Source organism: Nymphalis io, chromosome 18, assembly GCF_905147045.1.
Source record: "Nymphalis io chromosome 18, ilAglIoxx1.1, whole genome shotgun sequence".
Lineage (NCBI taxonomy): Eukaryota > Metazoa > Arthropoda > Insecta > Lepidoptera > Nymphalidae > Nymphalis > Nymphalis io.
In genome coordinates this window covers 6,766,027-6,783,750 of record NC_065905.1, presented here as the reverse complement: position 1 = coordinate 6,783,750, position 17,724 = coordinate 6,766,027, and the positions used below count along the sequence as shown (strand labels likewise).

The 17,724-nt window shown below is 31.6% G+C and overlaps 1 protein-coding gene across 1 annotated transcript; it reads right to left on the bottom strand.

Annotated features, from left to right (window-relative positions):
* Nucleotides 1-2,367: 2,367 nt before the first annotated feature.
* LOC126775394 (alpha-tocopherol transfer protein-like) lies at nucleotides 2,368-17,513 on the bottom strand. The gene is made up of 5 exons (XM_050497280.1): nucleotides 17,282-17,513; nucleotides 8,725-8,884; nucleotides 6,362-6,542; nucleotides 5,454-5,645; nucleotides 2,368-3,690 (listed from the first exon to the last, which is right to left on the bottom strand). Exons 1-5 carry the CDS (start codon nucleotides 17,427-17,429, stop codon nucleotides 3,448-3,450), a joined length of 924 nt encoding a protein of 307 aa, XP_050353237.1. The 5' UTR covers nucleotides 17,430-17,513; the 3' UTR covers nucleotides 2,368-3,447.
* Between the last annotated feature and the right edge of the window lie 211 nt (nucleotides 17,514-17,724).

Sequence of the window (17,724 nt, the reverse complement as noted above, 5' to 3'; positions counted from 1 at the left end):
GTGATAAATAGTAAACCTCTATTAGTACACTATGCCCGCCTGTGTTAGTGTATGTGTGTGGGGTGTACTTTGTTGTACTCCTGGCGACATGTATACAAAAAATTATGATTATCGGTTGAGTAGTTAAGTTGTGAAAGCGAAACAGATAAACAAACAACCTCACTTTTGCATTTATAATATCAGTAAGGAAGTAAAGATGTATCACTAAGACATTAGTGGCGAGGTTTGAATCATTGAGTTGTAGGTATCACTTATATGTCTGTGGTTCGATCGATGTCGGCTTAGTTAAGGTTTCCTTTGGATTTTTTTTTTATTTAATTGCTCATTTATTATAAGGAGAAATTACTTATGAATCTTCTTGTACCTAGCACCTGCCCATGATAATCTGTTTCACTATCTACGATATAGATCACCACGATCAAACATTACATTACAACATTACGGGATTAACCCTTAAAATTATATTTAACTTATCACTGGTGGTAGGGCTTTGTGCAAGCTCGCTGGGTAAGTACCACCCACTCATCAGATATTCTACCGCAAAACAGCAGTACTTGGTATTGTTGTGTTCCGGTTAGAAGGGTGAGTGAGCCAGTGTAATTACAGGCACAAGGGACATAAAATCTTAGGTTCCAAGGTTGGTGGCGCATTGGCTGTGTAAGCGATGGTTAACATTTCTTACAATGCCAATGTCTATGGGCGTCGGTGACCACTTACCATCATGTAGCCCATATGCTCGTCCGCTTTCCTATCCTAAATAAAAAAATATATTATATGACCACACATGCCTTATTGACGCAGGCCCGTCAGGTTCGTATTTCTTATACAAATACTCGTATGGTCACTTCTTAGCTTGTATTATTTCTATTTTAATCTTGGAAACGCCTCGTCCGGAAATGATACATAAACGAGATTTTATTCTTAAATACCGACGTCTCATAGCCAGGTGTAGGTAGATAAGTCGTTAATAAAATGTATATATATTATATGCACAGACAAAAAATAAAGATTTCAACCAAATTTTAATGAATTTAAATCAAATATTTCTTATGTTCCTTATCGATTTTTTGCGTGGGGTTAAATTTTATTCGGGAATAAAACGTTTTTTTTTTCACAAGATATGCGAGTCAATCGAAGAATCATTCACAATCATACATTAATATGCTACACCTAATGTAATTTACGTCCGGAAATATTAGGACTTTTAAGAAGTAGTGATGGAATACTAATAAAATTAGCTAACTACTTTTTTCCAAATGGTGATAGCTTTTGTTTATTTTGACTATCGATAAGTAATAGTAATAATAATTTCTTGGTTAATAAAATCAAATTATAAGTTACTCACACATAGAAAATTAGACATCAGATTTCGATTCTTAAATATTAAATATATAAAGTCATGACCTTAATATATGGAGATTCGTTAAATATTGGTTTTCTAAATATCGGGCGGAAATATTACAATACCGTAAAAATGGGAATTTAGAAGCCTCAAGCGATAATTAGAATTAAATAAATGATCATCCTTTTAGGACATAAATATATGATGTGTTAATTATTCAAGAATCCGTATATGAATAGCGGACATGACAATATGGAAACATGTTGCCAAGAGGTATGGTAATTACGCAATTTACATAATGTTTGCCATTTGCCTAGTATTTATATACTCTTAGCTAAAAATTGTGTGTACAATCGCTCTGCTGACGAAATTGGAGTTCTAGATCACCTTCAGAACAAATAAATCATATGTAAAATTGCTTCCGGTACTCGTCGTCAACACTCAAGAACGTAACTATCACTGAGTAGTATCATTTTCAATAGAGGTCATTATTTTTTAAATATTGATTTCAATTAGATTTAAAAGATACTATTTGCAAACAGGATATTCGAGAAATATTCAAGTAACTGGCGTGTACGAATAAAAATAAATTTTAAATATTTTTACAGATGTTATAATTGAAACAATAGTTTAATAAGTCAATTTGATGAAATGGTTATCTAACAACTGACATAATTTAGGGTAATGTCATACAAACTAACTGTCAAAGTCAATTTTTGCCAATTGCAATAATAAAAAAGAAATAATCTCATCAATTACCCAACTCCAAGCAAACCAGGTCACAGATACAATTTATTGACAAAACATTGAGTAAATTATTTGTTTAATAATTAACACCGGGCACACCTTATTAAGGCGCTATTTAGCAAGTTCACGTCACAAGGCAAGAAAATCAAATATGGGGATTTTCTATGAAAATAAAACGACATGTTACATAAAAAAAATTATGTTCTAACAATTTTATCACAATATGCTAATATGTCCATTATATATTTATCTGAAAAAACAATACTTATCTGTCTAGCGTAAATAATAAAATCATATGATATTTACTATATAATATTGTTTAAAAACTAACTTTTGCATTCTTTATAATCTAAATAATAGATATAGTAATATTAAAGTTTAAGTACATACGTACGAGAATTACGACAGCGATCTTAATACAAACGGCTTGTGCATTGTAAGCAATAGAAATATAATGAAAATATAATATGAGAACTTAAAAATTTATTTGAAGTAATATCTAAAATAACAAATTTTGTATTTTCTTAAAGAATATTTATGATTGTGACTTGAATGAACACAGTTATAAAACTTGTTTGAAATGAAATATTACGATGCATTATTCAGCGGTTTTGTGAACTTGAGTAGGTATAATATGATTTATATTTAAAAAAATAGATATTATACCAAGCTTTCATTTCTTCCATTTACTAAATTGAATTATATTTTGTACCAATCAGTAGCTTAGCTACGCGAATAAAGGTCCCGGTGCAGCGATTAATTGGTACAGGTGTCGCCAAAGTATATAAATGTTAGATGACTTCAAATTTTTTATAATAATGTTGGAAGTTGGAATAAGAATGAAAGCTGGTATGTCAAAGTATATTTGGTGTTGCTTGTATGGAAGTGTAAACTGGTAAATTGTCACCAGCATAGATATTGAGTGCAAAGGTCCACGGTTTAGTGGAACTGGTTTTAAGTTCAGTTGTTAGTATTGATACATAGGAATCATGATTAGGTGAATTTATATAAAAACTGATAACAATAAATACATCGCATTATTTTATCCTTTAAAAAAAAACCAAATGGATTATTTTTTACATAATATTAAATTAGATCTAATTAAATTTAATCTTACAAATTAAACTAAGACGAAACGCAAGCCGTCTCACCGCGCACGGTGTTGTAAAATTTAAATATTTCTAATCCTACTGGATCGGTTTTACCTACAAGTTTTTTGGATGAATATATTATCCACTATTTTCACATTTTAACAAACGAAGCATTTATATAAAAAAAATATTAATTCAATTTTCATTCACAAAAACATTCCGTCAAAACACTGTTTTTTATTATATAATTATTTATATTAAAGTACATTAATCGATATCGAGTTTTCTGAAAGAACCAACAGCGCCATAAATATCTGCGTCGTACGAAACGTCCGGAGTGACATCACAGAGCTCGCCGAGATAGCGAAGGTAGTCTCGCACTTCGTCGACGCGGCGTCGCCATTTCTTATTAAGAATTTCGATGGACTCCTCTTCACCACCCCACTCGACGGGCAATACTCGAGTCGGAAAATGATCCAATAACTCTTCAGTTTTTGAATGCAAGTAATACTGAAATTAAAATAACGTTTTTAACGTTTTTTTACGCTGACGCTTATGTAATGCGATTACTATGTTACATAATATCACAGATTAGATCATTTGAATTGTAAATTTTTCATTGACTAAATGAGTAAATATAAGGGCTTTGCATATGAAATTGGCCTTTTATACAGGAGGAATATAAAGTCAATTTTTTTAATGTAAAATATATTTAATTAATCAAAGTATGCACCGTTGCTATCTATGCACTTTTGCCATCTTATAGGTAGTTCATTGATCCCTTTACTAAAAATACCATGGGGGCGAGAATCAATAAACTCTTTGAACGCGGTTTGGATTGCCGCATCGGAGTTGAATTTTTTTCCTTGTAAGAAGTTGTCCAAATTCCGGAAAAAATGGTAATCTGTTGAAGCAAGGTCCGGGGAGTACGGTGGATGTCGCAGACATTCCAATTGTAGCTCATCTAACTTAGTGGTTGTTTGTTGTGCAGTGTGTGGTCTTGCGTTGTCGTGAAGCAGCAGTAGCCTAGAGCGATTGACCAATCTCGGTTGTTTAGGAGGTAGTTCTTTCTTCATGGTTTGCAGTTGCTGACAATAGATATCTGCCGTAATCGTTTGGCCAGATTTTATTTTATTTTTTAAAGCTGTAGTGAATGACACCGGCGCTAGTCCACCAAACACTCACAAGTAACTTTTTCCGAGTAAATTTTCGTTTAGGGCAGGATTTGGCTGGGTCTCCAGGGTTCAGCCATTGCGACGAGCGCTTCCGATTATCGTATAGTATCCACTTTACATCACAAGTAATGATTCGATTTAAAATCTCTTCATTATTGTGTCGGTTGAGCAAAGTAACACAGCAGTCGACGCGTGTTTGCAAGTTCGATTCACTCAATTCATGAGGTACCCATCGTTCAAGTTTTTTTACGTTTCCGATTTGCTTCAAGTGGATTAATAATCACTTACCCCGAAGCCTGCAGCTATCTCTGAAGTGCTTTGTGATGGATCCGCTTCCACAATAGCCTTTAATTCTTCATTTTCCACTTTGGTCTCCGGCCGTCCACGGGGTTGGTTTTGAAGTTCGAAATTACCAGAACGAAAACGTTGAAACCAAAAACGTACCGTGCTTTTGCGACACCAGCGCCGTACACATCATTAATCCTTCGAGCTGTTTCTGCAGCACTGGTGTCACGGTAGAACTCATACTTGTAAATATACCGATATTTCATGTTTTCCATTGTTTACCGCACAATGAAATAATAAGCGACGCCAAAGAAAAAATAATGAGGAAAAAACAAATGAATGGCTGTTTTCAAAACTCAAATGTACCAGCTAAATGAATTTATAAATTTGATTTTGGAATTCTTAACCAAAGAGGAGATATTTCAGATCAAAGTGGTCAGTACGACAAAACGCTAATTTCATATGTGAGGACCTAATATTATATTTAATTTTAAGTTCACTGTCAAGGTTGATGCCTACTCAAGGCTATATACATAATCTTCCTATATCAAACATATAATTTCATCAAAATTTACCTATTGATTAAGTTTAAAATTTTCGGTATGAATGAATAAAGCAGGCATCTATTTCACCTAAAATAGCTATATTAAACAATTTACTAACTATAATAATACCAATTATGAAGTACTTCATCATCGATATATGGCATCACTAACGCGATAATATTTTCAAAAGTTTAACAGGTTCGTCGATAGAAGTTCACCATTTTTATAATATTTTGTAAATAAATGATTTATTTTATTTTGACTTTACCCTTTTCCTGATTTTCTCGTTGACGCAAGAGCGCATGAGGTGTAGTGAAGAGGCGACAAGGGAAGGAGCTCCGACTACATGTATTCGTCGCATACGTTGTGGGTATGCTGCTTGAGCGAGTTGTATGCTGCGACGTACAGTGCCGGCTGCTGCAGCCACGCGGGCCGCTATCGATGCACGTACATGTGAAGCCTGTTTTTTAATAAATTGGTTAAAATATTAAGATATATTTACTCCACATTTATAAACATACATTCTTCAATACTCGGTAAATAATTAATATCTTGCATATTTTATTGCAACATGTGTCAACCCTTTTTCTTTTGCGTTATTTAATTCGCTGTCTTTCGTAAAATATGTTATAGCGAATTTATTGAGCGGCAAAAGTAAGTGACATAACACTTTTAAAAATAGCAAATCCGATAAAATGTGGGGTATGTGGGGCTCGCCGGTGTCCAAGGCGCCGACTGCGCCATCGGAATATCTACTAAAAAACCAGCGGTACCCTTTCCGTCTTAGCGAGAAGCGCTACGGGATCGCTTTCACATGCTACAGTGATACTTTGACGACATAAGTAGTACCTACCTAACCTATTATTTATCATTTTATAATTTTACTGAAAAAAAAAACTTAATATATTTTAAAATATTGTAATTAGAAAATTACATTTTCGTAACTTAAATATAATTTACAGGTATTAACTCTAACAAAACAAGATAATCTTCTACTAGTGCCACATAAACCTGCTTTCCGCATTTGATTTGTTCTGAAAACTGTTTGCCGACAATAAATCATCATTCATTCGCAACTATATAAATCCTTGACCTTTATTATTTACCTGTCAAAGCTTAAATCGTCAATGATCAATGTCAAGCAAATATCGAAGTAATATTCTTAATGTGACTTACCTCCCAAATGAACACATCACCCGCGATGAGCGTCTCATCGTGCATGCGGACATCACTAATGAGAAGAATGGCTCTAACAGCAGCCGTTATGTCAGTTGCGTTCTCTGGATAGTTCGGTCTCACCCTGAATATGGTCACGCGAAGGCCCTCGTCGGTCAGCTTAGGTAGAGGAACTATGTCTCTGTTGGAATTTGTAACGAAAACATATTAATTGTCTAAAATATCACTAAGATATATTAATATAATATTAATTATTTGTAAACTTGTTGGTTAATCGAAAGCTGGTTTTTAAAAATAATTTAAAAATAATAAATATAATATAAACATAATATAAAAATAAGTTCTAATAGAATAAATTACACATTAAAAAATATAATAAATATAAATATTCAATCGTAGACAAATAGTGTTTCTATTGTTCTGACCTATACAAGAAGAAGATTTAGCAATCCAGCTTAACTTTTATAATCTTTTAAGCTTGTGTTAACTTAATTCTAAAAATAACAACCGTCTCTACAAAATATATATTAATATCTCAGAGAAGTGTTTACTGTAAAATTGTAGAGATGATAATTAAATTGATGACGTAACTTTGTGATGGCTTATTTAGATTTCAACTGGCTCGAAAATAATAAACTTTAAACGACGTACAAAATTTAAAACCAGATTAGAATATGTCAGTGACGATTTTGACAGAAGAATAATACGTACTAAGAAAAAAGTTATTCCCTTGACCTGAATTCTAAGGAAAATGTCATTGTTTCAGTCAGCATTAAAACGCATCAAATTGCAAAACAACGTTTCAAGTGACGGTGTTTTAAAATGCAATAACAATCAATTGAGTGAAAGATATAAAATGTTTACTAATCATACCTACAACAAATCAATCATATCAACAAATAATCCAAGTTTAGTTACCAAGATTTAATGTAATTTCGAATTTGAAATAGTTGTCGAAATTTATTAATATCCATAAAGGAAGCTGTTAACGATTCTACTAGGTAGTAGGGCTTTGTGCAAGACTGTCTGGGTAGGTACCACCCACTCATCAGATATTCTACCGCTAAACAGCAATATTTAGTATTGTTGCGTTCCGGTTTGAAGGATGAATAAGCCAGTGTAAGTACAGGCACAAGGGACATAACATCTTCGTTCACAAAGTTGGTCTATGGGCGGTGGTGATCACTTAACATCAGGTGGTCTATTTGTCCGTCCGCCTACCTATAAAATACTGGAAATTCGACATCAATAATAATTAATAAAGAACTACCAGTGATTTGCACTCTGCTGAATTTTCCATGGAAGATGGAACACTAGGATTCCGCTGACCCCAAATAAAAAATGGAGTGTCTTATAATATACCTTACATTTGTTATCGGTAACTTAATATTACATATTAAAATATATCGATTAAGTGTTATGATTACGTCTGTAACAGCCTGTGTATGTCCCACTGCTGGGCTAAAGTCTCCTCTCCCTTATTGAGGAGAAGGTTTGGAGCTTATTCCACCACGCTGCTCGCATGCGGGTTGGTTTGATTACGTCTATTTAGTGTAAATTTGCATATTTATTTATTTACGTATAACTATTATATTATAATGGTAAAATTAAAATATTCAATAAAAAAAAAATCGTTGAATAAATAATTGTGTTTTGATTTCAACTTTTAAACAAATAAATAATTGTATAATAAAATTAAATGTTCCACTCATAATACATTTCCTTATTTCATATACTTATTATGTAAATATTATTTTGTATGACGTATAAACTGTATTTGGAAGAGAAGATTAGAATATTTAGATTAAAAATAAATTTTTATATGTTACGATTAATACATCTATGTTTTTTTGAAAGGAAGAAATTATTTATTACCCATTTAAACAAATATGGCCATGAAAAATTTATAGTAGTTGTTTGTATGTTGATCCCATATTCTAATGTATAAAAGATAAAAAGATTACATATAATTTAAAAAAAATGGTTCGGACTCAGAGTTGAATATGTTGAAAGATGATGAATATATTAATTAAGTTACATCATTTATTTTTCGTCAAATGTTCATTTTGTAATAAGTAAGTAAAATTATTTTGAAAATAACTGTTGATAATAAACTGTTGATAACTAAATAAATTTAAGCAGATTTGTAAAACGATATATGAAATCTTTAGTAGGTTTTGGTATCAAGCAAAAAATTTTCAAGTGAATGGCAAATAGGAAAAGAGGAAGTAGACATTCAATTTTTGCACGGAGATTTGAAATTACGATTCCACGAATTTTTATTTTTAAAAACAGTAAATTTCAATCTGTTTATAGTCTACATAATATTTTCTTTACTAAAGAAGTTTTATGTTTTCACTTACAAAAATTTGCATACTTCGTTGAGTGGCGGCTCGGTGACGGAGCGGTATTCATACAGATCCCTGAAACGTGAGCGCGCATAGCAAAATGTTTCTAGTTTTTTGCGAGCCCTCTCGAAGTCCATGCGACAGCCCCGTAGGAATGATTCTAGCAAGTGTGTATCTGTGGATACAAGTCTAAATAAAGAAAAAAATTATGATAATATAAGTAATACCTAAGTATACAGACACTAAACAGAACAATGCTGGTAGTATGATCATTAAGTTTCTCTCAGAAAAATTTAGAGTGTATTAAAAATCACTTCTATGTTCAGATAGTATCAAGGTGTTTCACTGGGTATTGGTACCAATCACTCATCAGATTTGATTTGAGTGAGCGAGTTTAATTTTTTTAAAATGTAATATGGGGCAAACGAGCAGGAAGCTCACCTGACGGAATGTGACTACCACCGCCCATGGACACCTACAACACCCGAGGGCTTGCATGTGTATTGCCGCTTCAAGGAATGAGTACGCTCTTCTGGAAGGTTTCTATGTCATATCGGTTCGGAAAATTCCCGGACGAAATCTGGTTCCACAGAGTGGTTGTGCGAGGCAGGAAATTCCTTAAAAATTGCGCTGTTGTGGATTTCCAGACATCGTGGTAATAGGGTTGGAGCTTAGAATTCTTAAACGATGTCCGGTGGTGAAAATCCGTGGTTAGGACTAATCCAAACAATTCCACAGAGTATTCCCCGTAATAGATGATCCAATATCTTACTTAGATCCAAAGCCGCTCGAAAAAAACTTAATCGTCGACAATTCGACCTGCTCTACGTTGAATGCGTTCAAATGGAAAAAGCTGGTACTGTGGTGAGATAAGATCAAACTCCATGTGGGAGAAATTGATATGCAAAAGAAACGAGTAGGTGATAGCATGTATCCTTTTTATGTTATTGGCAGGTGGACGAGCATGTGGTCACTACCGCCCATATACATTGGCGTTGTAAGAAAAACCAACCTTACATTGTCAAAGCACCACCAACCTTAGGAACTGAAATGTTGTGTCCCTTGTGCCTGTAGTTACACTGGCTCACTCACCCTTCAAACCGGAACGCAACAATACTAAATATTGCTGCTTAGCGATGAAATATCTGATGAATGAGTGGTACCCACCTAGACAGGCCTGCACCAGGACCTACCATGAGGTAAAGAACACCAGAATTGATGAATTTTAAGTTAAAAAATGCACCGTCGACAACGACCTAGATGCTCCGATCCGAAAAAGCTGGTGACACAGTAGCATAATTTCACAGGAAGCCCGTAGGAAGGAAGCTTCTAAAGAAGAATTTAAGAAACAAGTGGCATAACACCTTAGTTTCAAAGTTTGGTAACGTATGCCTGTGCAGTGGTGATCACTTATCTCAGATGACCCATTTGCTAGTCTACCTACTACCTATTTTTTTTTTTTTTTTTTATAGAATAGGAAGGCGGACGAGCATATGGGCCACCTGATGGTAAGTGGTCACCAACGCTCTTAGACATTAGCATTGTAAGAAATGTCAACCATCGCTTACATATCCAATGCGCCACCAACCTTGGGAACTAAGATTTTATGTCCCTTGTGCCTGTAATTACACTGGCTCACTCACCCTTCAAACCGGAACACAACAATATCAAGTATTGCTGTTTTGCGGTAGAATATCTGATGAGTGGGTGGTACCTACCCAGACGAGCTTGCACAAAGCCCTACCAATATAATATTTATTATTTTAATTATAAATAAGAAACAATCTAAACTGAACATGTCTCAGAATCTCGATTTACATTTAAGCGTATAATTTGCATCTAATAAGTTCATTATTTGCAATTTAGTAAATAAAAAATGCTGATGCTTATGACTGTTACTTTTTAGCATGCGAGAATTTACAGATCACTTTATTATACAATATTTATTATACGTACCAGGGAAAAAAATATTGTCTGAGACTCCTATCCAGTTCTAAAAAAACCTGTATTATTGTATGAACTTCGAAACGAGCTTTAAAAATCCATATTATGTAATATATATTCTATAATAAATAATGTGTTTTTATTTTAAAATAGGTAAATAGAATATTTTTCAATAAATAATATAAATTTTAGGTATAAAAATATGATCGTGCTATTTAAGTATTCCTTTGTGTCGTGGCCAGAAATTAATGTCGTTATATAGTCATTTTGAGCAGGTACTTACGAATACATATGTCTATGTCTATACATACATACGAGTCGTGTAAAGCAAGAAAATCTATGAATTTATTTATTTAAGATTGTATAAATACATTAAATACGCAATTTCATCATCAAGTACATATTAAAAATTCTAAGCAAGTAACGAAGTTTACCTAGTAAGAAAAATAAATAAATACTTATCATGTAATTATTGCATGTGCATAATATTATGACATAGTATAATATCCACGTAGACTATTTAAATTGTCTTACCTACAATTACTTTAAATAATTGTCGTAAATACTAATAACGATTTGTTTCCGAAATCATATTATTTATTATAGTTATATTATTTTTCCAAAGGAAATTTCTGGATTTCATCTCTGCAGTTCGATGGTTTCGACGGCAATATAGCATCCGAGAGTGGCCTGGCAAGATTCAATGATCTGAATCTGTTTAGTTCATGAGGCCAGGACCCCGCTGTCTGAGAGGAAGCTGATATGAGTCTCATTGGTGGAATGATGGGGGATTGAGTTTCCTCTTGATATTGTGGGTGGGTTTACTTTAGAATGGCATAGTGCGGATAAGGGCATCCTACAAGAAAAAAAAGGCGAGAGGGTTTTTTCCTCATCTACTATGTGCCTAAGGTTTCGGACTGCGCTGTGATAGATATCCCAAAGTAACCTCATAACCGACGTAGGCTATATTAAAAGGGCAAAATAAAGCAAATTTGCTAATCGTACGATATTTTTTAAGAGTAAATTTAGTTTACAGTAAAAATAAAATTTTCAATGTAAACTAATAAATCATTATATTTTCAAGGACCGTTAGGAAAGTAGTTTTGAAGATAGTTTTTTGGACAGACACAACATCTGTCCAAAAACTAAGCCTAAAAAATTGCTCTACAGAAAAAAAAACACAAATTTCCTTTACTCTTTACATTTTTCTGATTTATACTTGTAATGCTATAGGTTATTCAGATAAATATTGGATATTTAATTGAATTTACAAATAATGTCGAGCTGCCGCTAGCTTAGTTAGGTTTTTTTAATTTTTATAACGCTTAAAAGCTTTTGGCGATATACTTTCTTTAAGCAAAAACCACATCGCATATCACGTTTTTCCCGTCTGTACTGGCCGTCGTCGCGTTTGGACTCTACTACCACTTACCATCAGGTGGAGTAGAGTCATTTGCTCTCCCGGCGAATATATAAAAAAAAAAAAAAAAAATCACCCATCCTTCAAACATGTATTTGTTTCTTAAATGTCTTCTCAGTCGCTGCGTTGCAGGCGAAAGAACTACAGAATTAATTTTGACAGCACTTTGTATTACCTATTTTCATCTAGTTAGAAGAACAACCATACTCTTGAAAATAATTTGTAAAATATATGTGATATGAAAAACAGATTAAATCCAATAGTCGTAAATAGAAAAAGCATAAAAATAAGAACACACGGGTGAAAGTTGAAATATTCCTGGCTTTAGGAGCACTCTTAATCGGTGGCCTATGTCCCACTACGATGAGGTTTCCGGACATAGACGCATTTTTAACTATAATTTGCTAGTACATATGCATAAATTATATTACATCTGTTAATAAAATATTTTTATTATATTTAATATTAATATTTTTTTATTATCTTTGAAATTAATACAACATACATATATGGCAAAATATAAATTTGTTAGGTACGTCTCAAGATCGGCACCAACATTTCGGACAAATATATCAATCAATTAATATCAATCAATTTCGGACAAATATATCAAATATATCAATCAAATAAATCATGAGCCCGGAAGTGATATAGTGACTCATGTAGTTATATAAGCCCTTGTATCCTTAAATTATATAATAGTAATTATTGTATTCAATGTCGCAATTTGAGAATTCAAGTTTTACATTTCACATTCGAATTCACCAACGAGTTGAACTTGCAAATAGCCTTGCTGATCTCTTTTAAATTAATATGTAATGTTTTTATTTTACACAATATAATTTTAACTGCATATTTTATATTATATAATGTTCTTAAAAGGGTCGGTATTTGGCGCAAAGAAAACAGTAAAGTAAAAATTTATGTAATTCCTTTCTATTTTCCCTAAAACTTTAACCGCGTTTATAAAGAATAAAAGTAAAGACAAGCCTCTATATTATTGTCACTATAAGTCTCTTTTCTTGTTTATTTAACAATTCACTATATACGTGTTAATTATGGACAAATAAAAAGACGGTAAGACCCTAGTCATACGTATAAATTATAGTTCTGTAGCGATCTGTCAATATTACTAATATCAAATCAAAAATTTGAACATGAAACCATAGACAATTTATTACTTTTTAATGACTTGACTCCAAAAATAAATAAATGTGGATCTCTACTTAGTCTAAGCCCTAAGGTCCTTGACTAACATGATTGACTACTACTCTACGTCGCCGTGTGCATCAATGTACCTATTAACTTCGTGTAAAAACCTCATCTATAGGATAGAATTATTTAACATTGCGATAGAAGAGGGTAGGGAGGTATAAATTATTAAAGCAACAATATATAGACACTAAATTATATGGGTACTATATTTAATATTATAAATTACCTTTAAGTGAAAAATAAAAGGTTAAAAAGTCTAAACGATATCATTAAATGAACGTTACTAGCATAATGATTTTATAAGAGTTTACATTGAACTTATTTACGAAAGAGTTCGGTTTGGAATACTAATCCGATACTGGGATTGCGACAATTAATGCAGTTTGAATGAAAATGTAAATACTAAACGTGTTTACGAGTTACGAGTAATAAAAGTAAACGGGCAAGGTAAGGAGTAAGGACGTTAAATATTTTGATTCGAGTTAACAAGTATTTTTTTCTTTATTATAATTTTAAATTAAAATAATTCGGGAAATTTTTTGAGTCCCGTAGTTGTAAGGTAAATAGCTTATAAAGCATATTCCATTAAATAGTTATTGCAAAAAGCCCGCTTTTTATTTAAGTGGTTTTAAATGATAAAACATCGCGTTTAAGGTCATAGATTTTTTTTTTGTATAAGTTGTAATGCTCAGACATTAAATTCATTAGACGCGGCGTTATAATATGAATATTATGATTAAGTAAAATTCTATGTAGTCTTTATTTTTATAAAGAATAAGTTATTATTATAAATTAATATTAAAAAAAAGTAAGTAATATTTGACAGAGTAAAATGGAGAGATAAATATTTGAAAAATCGTATTCGTTTTAACCTATGGGGGGTGCGTCAGGTATTATTAGGAAAGCTGTGTTATTTTCTGTATCCCTGACACGTTGTTGTTGAATAGTTAAGACGTGCAAGCGTAATAAGGAATTGTAAATGCCAGATAATATATTTTTTAAATAAGCTTAAAAAACATTTAAACAAGTTCTCGTAACTATTTCCTATTTTTTTATATATAATATACTTTATTCATATATAAAATAAAAAACAAAATATGCATTACAAATTTATAGAAAAATCTTTTTTAAATAAAGTATATATTTTTTTTATATTATATCGAGCAAAAGTGAGATCATTCGCAAAAAAGTGTAATTTCACCTAACGTAAACGTTTTGCTTATTTGAAAGATTATGGGTACTATAATATAAAATTAATAAGCTTTTATTCTGATTTTATATCGTTTATAAGGAACTCTTTTATAGAGGCCAAGTAATTAATTATAGTATTGGTGTAGTATTTTTTTAGTATTACATAATGAGTACAAAAAATCTAATAGAAGTGCAGCGATATTGATCGAGTAATGAAGTTTTTGCACGAGTTAGTTGCGAAGCCCTTATTAAAATGTGCATTAATAATATTTTTTAAAACTATGTGATATAAAGATGCAATTAACTATGTAATTTAATTTTAAAAAGTACATATTTCGCAAATAAATGCCTTTAAGTTTTTATCAAAACCATCACAAAATAGCCCATTCCAGCAGTACAAACCGCGCACCTCTCAATTAGATCGCTGTTACTGCGCAACCAAGGATGATGAGAGATGCACGCGCTCAAAGTTGCTATGCGTAAATTTTTCGGAATGATAAGAAATTGTAAGAAGCAAGTTCTATTTTTCTTGTCATATTACTTCCTAACTTATAGATACAATTTTTTCCGCTTAAAATATACAGTGTAAATATATGCTCTATTTCAATCGGTAGCGATAAAATTAACTAAAAAATGATGTTTAAATTTTTTTTACTGCAAAACCTCAATAACTGGATCATAAAATTGACCTGAACAAAACGATCAGGTGAATGAACTAGTTGCAGGTTGTTGAGATTGGTACTTTTATATAATCTTATATATAAAGTTTTATAAAAAAAGTTAGTATTTTCTATTTAGAAAATATGAACAGTGACACTGGTGTAGAATAGTGAATGGTACACAACATTTTGTCATTTTCGGCCTTTTGGTATATTTCCCGCCAGCAAAATCGACTTAAAAATCGGTTTCAAATAAATTAATTTCAAAAAACTATTTCTAGAGCATACCTTCCCTTTCCCAAATTATCAATCAGGCGATGGTTCTCTATTAAGTCGTAAAACTTATTTAAGAGATAGCGAAAAATCGCATTTTTTTGCGAAAGACCCAGGGATTATTGGAAGACTATAATAACGAATTATTTTTTATTAGTAAGGTTAAAATTTTTAGACTTTTTACTTCCAACAGGAACCAAAGTACATGCTGACGATGAGTAAAACACTTACCTCCATACGTATAAACGTTGTTTAGCGGGAGATTAATTAAACAGAATGTCAAATCAGTAATGACAGAAAGAGATAAATCAGTGTTCTACTAAACAATCGCTAAGCAACATTTATAAATAAGGTCGTTAGTTAAAATTGTTAAAATTACTTTTAGCAATAAAAAGTCATGTTTATTAATGTTTTACAAATTATTTACAGGCTTAGACGTATTCGATTAAATAATAAGGAAATAAAATATTTATAATATTTATATAAGTATTGTCATAAATCTCACCTCAATATTCTTGTCGATATATTATTTTTGAATTATAAAAAAAATAATAACTTCGATATTTTGAGTCTTATAGAAGATTATTGGAAGAAAATTAACAGTAAAATTGAGGTATGTTGGTCAAAAAAAAAATATTCAAAATTTTTTCTTTCTTTTTTTCTTTTTAAAAAAATATTATATCCCAATATCTATTTCTAAAGCGCAATTGATCGAATCGAATTAATTGAATCGAAAATTGCACTGCGGGAAAAAGTCGGTACGATCTTGACCTCTTGAGTTATAATTGTCGCGTTTACTTGACAGGTAAAATATTTCAGTTATTATTTAGTATAAAGGGGTATTGTGAGAATTATTTGCGAGCAATGAATCGTTAAAAAACAATTCTCAAGATACAAACTATTATTTGCTCTGGGAACAAGTCTTTGAAAAAATAAAAATACAAGTCCCCGCTTAGCTTAAGGTCTATGACTTGCTTGCTTGGCTCTACATTTTCTGCACCTATACATAATTATAATGTTTCATGTAAAAACTATATACACATATTAAAACTTTATATATTTTATTTTTGTCTATAAATCTCGATATGAAGTTAAACGCAATAATATAAGAATTTAAACAATGTAGGTACATCGTATACATTACCTACGTTGAATATTTTCCATATTACTGTATCAACAACACCTTATACAAACACTATATGAACAAAGATATTAAAATCCTTGATTTACTAATGCGTCTGTATTTTAAGTCATTGTAAAAGCCTGATCACGATGAAAGAAAAAACAATACAAGAACAATCTTTTAAATTTAATTTTTTACTGCATACTCGAAAAGCGGAACCAAATAAATATGACAAGCTTACTAAGGTTTCATAATTAATTGTAATAGCAGCGAAAATAATTGTGTATTTTTAAACACTATCTGCCGACATGTCATGCCCTCTCTTCGATAAATAATCTATATATTCTAAGCCGTTAGAAGTGCTAGACAATTTCAAAGAATAAAAATATTTAAAATTATGTTATTTAAAATGAGCATTTATATTTTCTCTAGAATTTAAAAATAAATGGCAAAACGTACATTTTGAAAAATATGTATAATTTTTAAATAAGAATCGTATTTTTTAAAACAAGAACTGATTAGACATATTTTTTCTTAGAGTATTTTTTTTTCTATTTTTGTTAATTCTATCAAATAAAGGCCGTTGATTGTTCTGATTTTTTTTTCTGAAATAAAATTATTAAATAAAATGATAATTTAAAAAATCCAAATTACATCACAATTTAAATACTACAGCCAAAATTGTTTTGATCTTAGATTAAAATAACCCAATAAACATCGATAGTTGTTAATAGAAAAAGTATTCACCTAAAGATTCTGGTTGTGGCAAGTAAGGGTTGGCCGCACACATACTACGCAGGTCCCTGACCCCCCTCTCTAGCTCTCCTGGTCCTTCTCCAAGCTCCAGTTTGATCATTTCCGCCTGTTTTAGTGATGGTCCTTCGAGGAACGCCATTTTTGTACACCACAAGCCAACAAGTACTATTCTTATATATTTATGTCCTAATTTAAAATTTAAATCGTAACACGACGAACTCTAGCTGAGTAAGAAATGAACTGGTAGCAAATGCTATTCAACCTCTTTTATAAACAAGCGCTATAAATTCTATATACCTACCTATATAACTTGCAAACTTACCGCGTTGTAGTCAGCGTGTTTTTTAAAACAAATATATATTTGTTTTTTATTAAAAAAATATTTTTATAAAGGATTGTATTATGACTATTGACTATAATCTAAATTAATGTAT

Coding starts and splice junctions, on each gene's coding strand:
- LOC126775394 (XM_050497280.1), bottom strand. CDS start 17,429: ATGGCGTTCCTCGAAGGACCATCACTAAAACAGGCGGAAATGATCAAA. Junction 8,885..17,281: donor GCCACAACCAGAATCTTTAG/GTGAATACTTTT, acceptor TTGTATCCACAG/ATACACACTTGCTAGAATCA. Junction 5,646..6,361: donor GTGATGTGTTCATTTGGGAG/GTAAGTCACATT, acceptor ATTAAAAAACAG/GCTTCACATGTACGTGCATC.